A 9148-nucleotide genomic window follows, 5' to 3' on the forward strand; every position below is an offset into this window, starting at 1 on the left:
CCATTTGCCTGAAAAATTGTCTTCCAACCCTTGACTCGGAGTTTTAATTTGTCTTTTGAAGGCAGGTGTGTTTCTTGCAGACAGCAAATGGATGGCTTGTGTTTTTTAATCCAGTCAGCCAATCTATGTCTCTTCAGTGGGGAACTCAAGTCATTAACATTTATTGAGATAATTGGTAAGTGTGGTAGTATTCTATTCGTCTTATTTTGTGAGAGTCCATTGCTTAGTTTTATCTTTTGCATAAGTGTGGAAGTTGCGGTCCGTCTTTTAATTTCTGAGTTCTTACTTTGCTGCTGATGCGTTGTGATGGTCAGTGTGTAGAACAGGTTGAAGTATTTCCTGTAGAGCTGGTCTTGTTGTGGCGAATTTCCTCAATGTTTGCATATCAGTAAATGCTTTTATTTCTCTGTCAATTTTGAAGCTTAGTTTAGCAGGATATGGAATTCTGGGCTGGAAATTGTTCTGTTTAAGTAGATTAAAGATAGATGACCATTGTCTTCTTGCCTGGAAAGTTTCATTAGAGAAGTCTGCAGTCACCCTGATGGATTTGCCCCTGTAGATCAACTGGTGCTTACTCCTGGCAGCTTGCAGAATCTTTTCTTTTGTCTTGACTTTGGACAGGTTCATCACAATGTGTCTTGGAGAAGCTCTGTGAGAGTTGAGGTGACCTGGGGTCCGATATCCCTCTGAAAGGAGTGTGTCAGAATCTTTGGTGATATTTGGGGAATTTTCATTTATAATATTCTCTAGTATGGCTTCCATTCCCCTGGGGCATTCTTCTTCCCCTTCTGGGATTCCTATAACTCGTATGTTTGAACACTTCATAAAGTTCCATAGTTCTGTCAGTGAACGTTCTGCTTTCTCTCTCTTCTTTTCTGCCTCTTTAACTATCTGAGTTATTCAAGAACTTTATCCTCTACCTCCGAAATTCTTTCTTCTGCCTGGTCTAATCTGTTGCTGACACTTTCTATTGCATCTTTAAGTTCCCTAATTGACTGCTTCAGTTCCTTCAGCTCTGCTATATCCTTTCTATATTCTTCATATCGTTCATCTCTTAATTTATTCCATTTTTTTATTTCCTTTTGGTTATTTTCCACTTCATCAGCAGTTTCCTTCATTGTTGCCATTATTTCCTTCATTGTTTTCATCATGTATATTCTAAATTCCCTTTCTGTCTTTTCTAACATTTCTTTATAGGTGGAATCCTCTGCAGTCCCTTGGAGGGACTGCTCTGGACTGTTCTTCATTATGCCAGGAGTTTTCTGCTGATTCTTCCTCAAGAGTGGTTTCTTTTATCTGTTTCCTTGACCTAATTTTCCTTTCACTTCCTCTTGTTCTTTAAGTTGCTGTGCCATGCCCAGCTGCACGGAAGCTGTTACTTCAGCCGCCTCCTTGCTCAGAGTCCAAGAGATGTGTGTTGTCAATACTAATTCATTTTGAAAAGTTACATTGAAGTTGGATATAGTGGCTTATGCCTGTAATCCATGCTTTGGAATCTGAGGGAGGAGGATCACTTGAGGCCAGGAGTTTGAGATGACCCTGGGCAACATAGCAAAACCCCATTTCTATAATTTTGTTCAAAAGTTAGGTAGGTATAATGGAAGAGTCCTATAGTCCTAGCTACTCAGGAGGCTGAGGTGGGAGGATCACTTGAGTCTAGGAGTTGGAGATTGCAATTAGCTGTGATTATGCTACAGTTCTCTAGCCTAGGTGACAGAGCAAGACCCTGTCTCAAAAATACATGCATACATATAAACATACATATTTTTTAACAATTGAAGCTACATTGAGTGCCACCCATATGCTAGGCAATTATATATTACATTATATTTTATTTATTTTTTTTTTTTTTTTGTGGTTTTTGGCCGGGGCTGGGTTTGAATCCACCACCTCTGGCATATGGGACTGGCACCCTACTCCTTGAGCTACAGGCGCCACCCTATATTTTATTTTATATTATGTATGTATTAGTTGGAGGTTGCTGTGAGCTGTGATGTCACAGCGCACTACCAAGGGTGAAATATTAAGACTCTGTCTCAAAAAAAAAAAAAAAAAAGAAGAAGAAATTTTGGTTAAGCTTCTCTCCTTCCCCCAGGCCTCTGAATTTTAACCCACCCTTGCTCTGATCCAGGATATAACCCCTCCTTACTAGTCCCTGAGAATAGGCTGGCCTGAGGGTGAAATGCCCTATCACCTTATCCAATCAAGCCACCCTTACATTCCATTTCACCCAGGATAAGAAAAGAGTCCCCTCCTATTGCAATAACTCCTCCCCTCTCCACCCTTATAATAATCCTTTCAAATAAAGTCTTTCCTTAATCAAAAAATATATTATGTATATATTACATATGCATATGAAGTATTAATCCATACTGAATTATAAATTATGGAATATCCACTGTGGAATAAAATCATAGCATTTAAAAGTAGATTCATAGTCTGGGTGGGACGGCTAACACCTCTAATCTCAGCACTTTGGAAGATTGAGGCAGGTGGATTACTTGAGGCCAGCAGTTCAAGACAGAGTAGGCAACAGAGTGAGACTCTATTGCTAAAAAGTTTTTTTAAAGGCTTGGAGCCTGTAGTTCAGTGGCTAGGGCACCAGCCATATACACCGAGCTGGTGGGTTGGAACCCAGCCTGGGCCTGCCAAACAACAATGACAATTACAATAACAACAATAAAAAATAGCCAGGCATTGTGTCAGGCGCCTGTAGTCCCAGCTGCTTAGGAGGCTGAGGCAAGAGAATCACTTAAGCCCAAGAGTTTGAGATTGCTGTGAGCTGTGATGCCATGGCACTCTACCCAAGATGACATAGTAAGACTCTGTCTCCACCCCAAAAAAAATTTTTTTTTAAGTTAGCCAGGCATTGTGGTAGGGCCTGTAACTCTCAGCCACTCAGGAAGCTGAGGCTGGAGGATTAGTTGAAATCAGGAGTTTGAGACCAGTCTGAACAGCATAGTGGTCTGAACAGCATAGTGAGACCCCATCTCTACAAAAAATAGAAAAATTAGGCCAGCGCCTATAGCTCGAGGAGTAGGGCGCCGGCCCCATATACTGGAGGTGGTGTGTTCAAACCCAGCCCTGGCCAAAAACTGCAAAAAAAAAAAAAAGAAGAAGAAAGAAAGAAAAATTAGCCAGGTGTGGTGGTAGACGCCTGTAGTTCCAGCTGCTCAGGAAGGTGAGACAGAAGGATCACTTGAATCCAGGAATTTGAGATTGCTGTGATAATGCCACAGCACTCTGGCCCAGGCAACAAAATGAGACTTTGTCTCAAGAAAAAAAGGAAAAGAAAAGAAAGGAAGAAAAGAATGACATTCTAAAGTAGAGTGTTTTGACACAATACAAGTTTCTCACTTGTGAAACAATTCATCATGGGTGTCATAGGTTGGAGGACAGCTTTCTTCTCCATGGTGGTTCAGGTACTAGGCAACTGGCATACTATGATTTTGCTCCAGGGGACATTTGACAATGTCTCAAGATATTCTGGGTTATCATAATGGGGGCGGGGGTGGTGGTGAAGTGCTACAGGCTTCTAGTGGTTGGAGGCCAGGGATGCTGCTACATAGCATATAGTGCACAAGGACACCAGGTTGAAAAGCCCTGTCCTAGGGCCCTGGAGTCCTCCGCCCAGCCAGCAGGCAGGAGAAGGGAGTGGAGAAAGCACACCCCCTTCTGAACTACCCTGGCCTGGAAGTTGCACAGCCCATCTCATTTTGCCCAGGGAAGATCTAGGCACATGGCCCCTACTGGGTACAAATCGAAAAACCATAAATGTCTCAATCTCTCTATGAAGTTCCTTGAAAGCCCATAACCAGTGCTGCAAGGTGAACGCATGGAAGTGGAAGGTAGAGCAACACCTAGGTCCTAAACATGCAGCTGTTTCTGGTAGGAGTCTTTGGGGACCCTCCCTCCCCAGGGCTAGGAGGACCTCTTTGTTGGGTTCCCACCCATGGTTTAGCCTCTTGCCCTCTTGGAGTCAAACCTCTCATCCTCTTTGGGATGAGAGACCACATGCAAGACCCAAGGGATTTCCCTGACTTCAGGACAGCCCATGGGAGTCAGTCCCATCAGCCCAGAGCCACACAGCAATGAGGAATCTGCATTGTCCTGAGCCTACATCTTCTGCTGTGTTTCAGGTCTACCCCACAGCAACACGGGCACTGGGCCTGGGCACCTGCAGTGGCATGGCAAGGGTCGGTGCTCTCATCACGCCATTCATTGCCCAGGTAGGTGTCACCCCCAAACACAGAGTGGGTGGGGGTAACAAAACCTAATGCACAGCAACCAGTTGCTATATATTGTCTGTCTGCAGAGCTCTATGTGCATTAGCTTATTTTATCCTAAGGATTCACTCTGTGAGAGAAGAGATTGCTTGCAGATGAAAAAATTGAGGTTCAGAAGATAAACAGACTTGCCCAGGTCACACAGCAGGGAAGTAGACAAGCCAGGAAATCAGGTCCAGGTCCTTCCTATGTAGACAAACCTAGAGTGCCAGATAATTTGACCACAAACAAGTAGGCCAATGTGATTTAATAGAAAACAAATGTTCCTGCTTTTGGAGTTGGATAATTACATGTTGTTGCAGAAATTTGCAACTCTCCGTGTGTCTTAAACTATTTCTTTTTGCTTTTGGAATATCCAGGGTTGTTTTTTTTTTTTTTATTGAGGTGAAAGTCATGTAAATGAATCATCTTAAAGAGAACAATTAATTCAGTGGCACTTAGCACATTTGCATTGTTATACAACTATCAACTCTATCCAGTTCTAAAAGATTCCCATCATCCCAAATGGAAACCCCGTTCAGGTTAAGCAATTAGGCCCTATTTAGCCCAGCCCCTGCCAGTCACCTCTCTGCTTTCTGCCCTATGGATTTACCTGTTCTGGATATTTCAGGTAAATTAAAGTCAAGTACAAGTAATTATGTTCTGCATTGATTTGCGGGGGGTGGGGGGTGGGGTGGGGTGTTGTGTTTTTGTTTTGACCATTGTATGGGACTCTTGATAATTGAGCTCTTACCATGTGCCTGCACGATGCCAGGTGCTTCCAGGTGGCTTCTCATTTGGGGGTGATCCTATCCCGTGCCCATTCAGCAGAGGAGGACATGGGCTTCAGCTCTGCCATGTGGTTTGCCCCAGGCCATGGAGCTAGGGAGTTTGCACAGGCATGATCCTGGGAGAGTATAGTTATAAGGAATCTAGACTCAAGCTGAGTTCAAATCCCAGCCTGTCCTTATTGTCTGAATCAACTTGGGTATACTTTTTGAGCCTTGGTTTTCCCCTCTGTAAAATGGAGATGAAGTGCTCAGTTCATACTCATAAAGCTGTGGCGTGGAATGCTTACGAGAGAGCCTGGTATTACCAGTGCCATTTGATGGTTGGTGTTACCAGTGCTTCACGCTCTCATGGACCTGTGTCTCCCTCCCCAGGTGATGCTGGAATCCTCCGTGTACCTGACTCTGGCAGTTTACAGTGGCTGTTGCCTCTTGGCTGCCCTGGCCTCCTGCTTTTTGCCCATTGAGACCAAAGGCCGAGGACTACAGGAGTCCAGCCACCGGGAGTGGGGCCAGGAGATGGTCGGCCGAGGGGCGCACGGCGCAGGTGTCACCAGGTCGAACTCTGGCTCTCAGGAATAGTGACTGATGAGGGGCTAAATTGGTCTTTGAGGCTGTAGAGCTCAAGGGAGCTGGCAGAGCCCAGTTGGGGCACTCATCAACACTGCTGACATCAAGAACTTACCCAAGAGTATGACCTGGACTGACAGGGTTTTGTGTCTTGACTCTGTTCATATTCATTGAGGTCCACCCGGGAATGGGGAGGTGTTGGCTCTAGGGGGTTCTCTGCACATGTGGGGGAAGGTTTGTTGATAACCTGAGGATCTCATGGGAAAACCGTCACATTAGGAGGGTCCAGTGCTGCCAGCAGCCAACTAGATGTTACCCAGAGTCACCCGGTTACACCCTCCATAAGCAACAATCAAAAGTTCCCTGTAGATACAGTCCAGGCCTGAATGACACCTGCCATCCACCGAGCAGACCTATTCAGTAGGTTTCTCCCACACCCCCGGCCCCAGGCTTTCTTCTCTGAGATCACAGGTGACCTAGATATGGCTGAGCAGCTTTTTCTGGGATCATAAAAATGCTCCCTTGGCAGGAACCCCTACAGTTGCCTCCCCAGGGCCTGATGAGTGGTGACTCTGGATGTGCATTCCAGAACTTGAGCCCCCACCTGGTCCCCCCTAGAGTTGTTGTGTCTGGCTCCAAGGGATCCAGATGTGTCCCTAGGGACAGCTGAGCTTGTATCACATGACAACCTTAGAAAGCTGTTGCCTCCCAGGGGTGGGGACTAAGGCAAAGGGAGGTAAGAGTCAAGGCCAAAGCCAAAGCAAGGAAAGCATTGAAGGCCATGTTGAGTTTCTTTTCTGGCCCCCTCCTTGGTCAGGCTGAATGGCAATTCTTGAGGAAAGAAAATAGTTTACTCAGGTTTCAGGGCTTTGGATTTCGTGCTTGGGCAGATGGCTGAGTGGGTAGAAAAATCCAAAGGATACTAGACCAATCATCCCTTCCCACTGGGATTAGGGGATTAGGAATCCCCAACACAAAGCTGTCCTTCCATCAGCGGCTATCTTGGTCTTTCCCCAAAGGCAGTCCCTAGAGTTTTCCAGCGATGGAGCTCCTGGCAGAGGTGCTGCTGAGTAAAGAGGGCTGAGAGTGCCCAGATTTGTACGTTTTCAAAGGAACAGGAGGAAGGCCAGTTGGGTTTTGGGTTGGCCTCTAGAGGGCTGGAGGTATGTCTCAGCAGACTGGGATTCCGTTTACATGAGCCTTTTTCCCATGGTGAAGGGAGGGACCTGGAGAAGGAGGGAGGAAGTTGTCAGATCCCATCAAAGGCCAGGGAAGACGGACCCTCTGCTGGAAGTAAACATTGCAAGGAAGCCAAATGTGTGTGTTCATCTCTTATTAAAACATGTCAGTGATGGACATTGCAAGAGTCTCAGTTTGTTCACTTGTCATAACTTCCCCTAGTGACAGTCTGGTTTAATGACCTTGCTACCTTTGTTTCTCCAAGATTATCTCAGTGCTGTAATGTGATAATCTCCTTTCCAAGAAGGGGGAATGTTGCACCCTTGGCTGCCAACATTGTGACTTTGAGTTTGTTAGAGATGACATCTTCTTCTGATGGTGGAAACTTCTGGCTCAAGCCTTAGGTCAATAGCAAACCTGTGTCCCTAAAATGTAGGCTACAGCCCACTCAGCCCAGGCAGTCAAGGGGGAGGCAGTTTGGCAGACCTGTGTCTCAGACATCCACATTTCCTTGAACCACATGTGGTTGTTGCTAATTATTTCTGGACAGCTGAGCGCTCGTGGGTAACACAGAACTTTTGCTTATATCTTTTGCCTCCCAGCTAGTCAGATGCTGCCAGGTGATCATGTCCACTCCTTCTCCCTCAGATAGCCCAGTGGAGCTGGGGGCAGGGTGGGGACAGAGTGCTTGGTGGGAAGGAATGTTTTCCAGGGACTAGAATTCTAGCACCATAGTTGAGGACTTTCTCTGCCTGAGAAAATAAATGTTTAGGCTCAGCACCTGTGGCTCAAGCTGCTAAGGCGCCAGCCACATACACCTGAGCTGGCGGGTCCAAATTCAGCCCCGGCCTGCCAAACAACAATAATGGCTGCAACCAAAAAAAAATAGCCGGGTGTTGTAGCGGGTGCCTGTAGTCCCAGCTATTTGGGAGGCAGAGGCAGGAGAATCGCTTGAGCCCAGGAGTTGGAGGTTGCTGTGAGCTGTGATGCCACAGCACTCTACCCAGGGCGACAGCTTGAGGCTCTGTCTCAAAAAAAAAAAAAGAAAAGAAATGTTTAAAACTCATTGCCTTCTAAATAGGCTGCCCTTTAAAAAAAAAAATCAATGTTATTGAATGATACAAAAACTGCCACAGAGGATCACCTAAGCCTCTGAAATACATGAGGCCTTTCACCAATGATGTTTGTATCTAATTTTGAGCAAAAAGCTCTTGTTTCCAATAATGGAAATGTCAGATGTTTCTCTCCCTATTAGGAAAGATCTCTGAAAATGGCAAAAACGTAAAGTGAGGGTTATATGTTTCTTTATTTCTCTTACTTGAAGTCTTTTCAGAAATACGTAAATGACCATGTTGGTGTTGGCAATGAGACAAAAGAGCATCTTAGGGATTGACTTTGAAATAAGTATATGGATACGCATTGTTTTTAATAATGTTAAGCAACAGGAAACCTTGATAAGATGAAGAGTGTGCCCTGCTTATTACTAACAGACTTATCAAAGGACTAAGATCCCTTCAGCTTCAAGTAGCAGTAAATACAGCCAATAGTGGCTTAAACCATTAGAATAGTGATTGCTCATTTAACAAGCCCAAAGTCAGGCAGAGTGCAGGGAAGGTTCAGCATCTCAATAATATCATCAAGCACCCAGCTTCTTTTTGGCATTCCTCTCCATCATCCTCTGCATGTTAGCCATTTGTTCCTATGCTTGAAACCTCACAGTCATAAGATGGTTTTGCCAAGGTGCCAATCGTCTTATTATTTCCAAGGGAGGTAGCACGGGAAAAGAGTAGTCACCAACAGTTTTCTTTCAGAAGGGCCTATTGGTTTGGTTAGAAAGGGAAGTCCTTCCACAGATTTACCAGGGCTTCTCACTGGTCAGAACTGGGTGGTATACCCAGCCCAACATGAGTCCTCCCCTAGGGCTAGAAGGAAGGGCCTACCTTCCAAGGGATACCCACATTTTATTGAACACAAAATTGGGATTCTCCTAGCATGGAAGAAGGGTGGCAATGACTATTGGACGGGCGATGGTTGAGAGAAAGCTGTCATGAATGCGTAGCCACAGAGTTTTCATCAAAGTATTTTTATTGCAAGTAATAGAAAATCTACTTGGGCTAATTAAAATTAAGAAGTAGAGCTTTATTATATGAATGAGCTCAGTAACTAATTTCCTATAGGGAACAGCCAGGGAATGTAAGTAGGTGAAATGGAAAACGTATAGGAATAAGAAGAAGAGGGCAGACCATGGCAGAGAGAAAAACATAAGCAGCCCCATCCAGAAGGGGCGGCCATAGCATGGTTCCAACTGGTTTTGTTGCACTATGCGTGGATCTAGTGTGACTAGAT

At 45.1% G+C, this 9148-nt stretch overlaps 1 protein-coding gene across 1 annotated transcript in view; it reads left to right on the plus strand.

Annotated features, from left to right (window-relative positions):
* Nucleotides 1–5778, plus strand: part of SVOP (SV2 related protein) — a 115312-nt gene extending 109534 nt beyond the window's left edge. Inside the window, exons 15-16 of the mRNA XM_053588592.1 lie at nt 4140–4229; nt 5429–5778. Coding sequence (XP_053444567.1) covers nt 4140–4229; nt 5429–5635 — 297 coding nt within the window. The 3' untranslated portion in view covers nt 5636–5778. The remainder of the gene's footprint in view (nt 1–4139; nt 4230–5428) is intronic.
* The last annotated feature ends 3370 nt before the right edge of the window (nt 5779–9148 follow it).

The sequence above is a fragment of the Nycticebus coucang genome, chromosome 4, assembly GCF_027406575.1.
Source record: "Nycticebus coucang isolate mNycCou1 chromosome 4, mNycCou1.pri, whole genome shotgun sequence".
Classification (NCBI taxonomy): domain Eukaryota; kingdom Metazoa; phylum Chordata; class Mammalia; order Primates; family Lorisidae; genus Nycticebus; species Nycticebus coucang.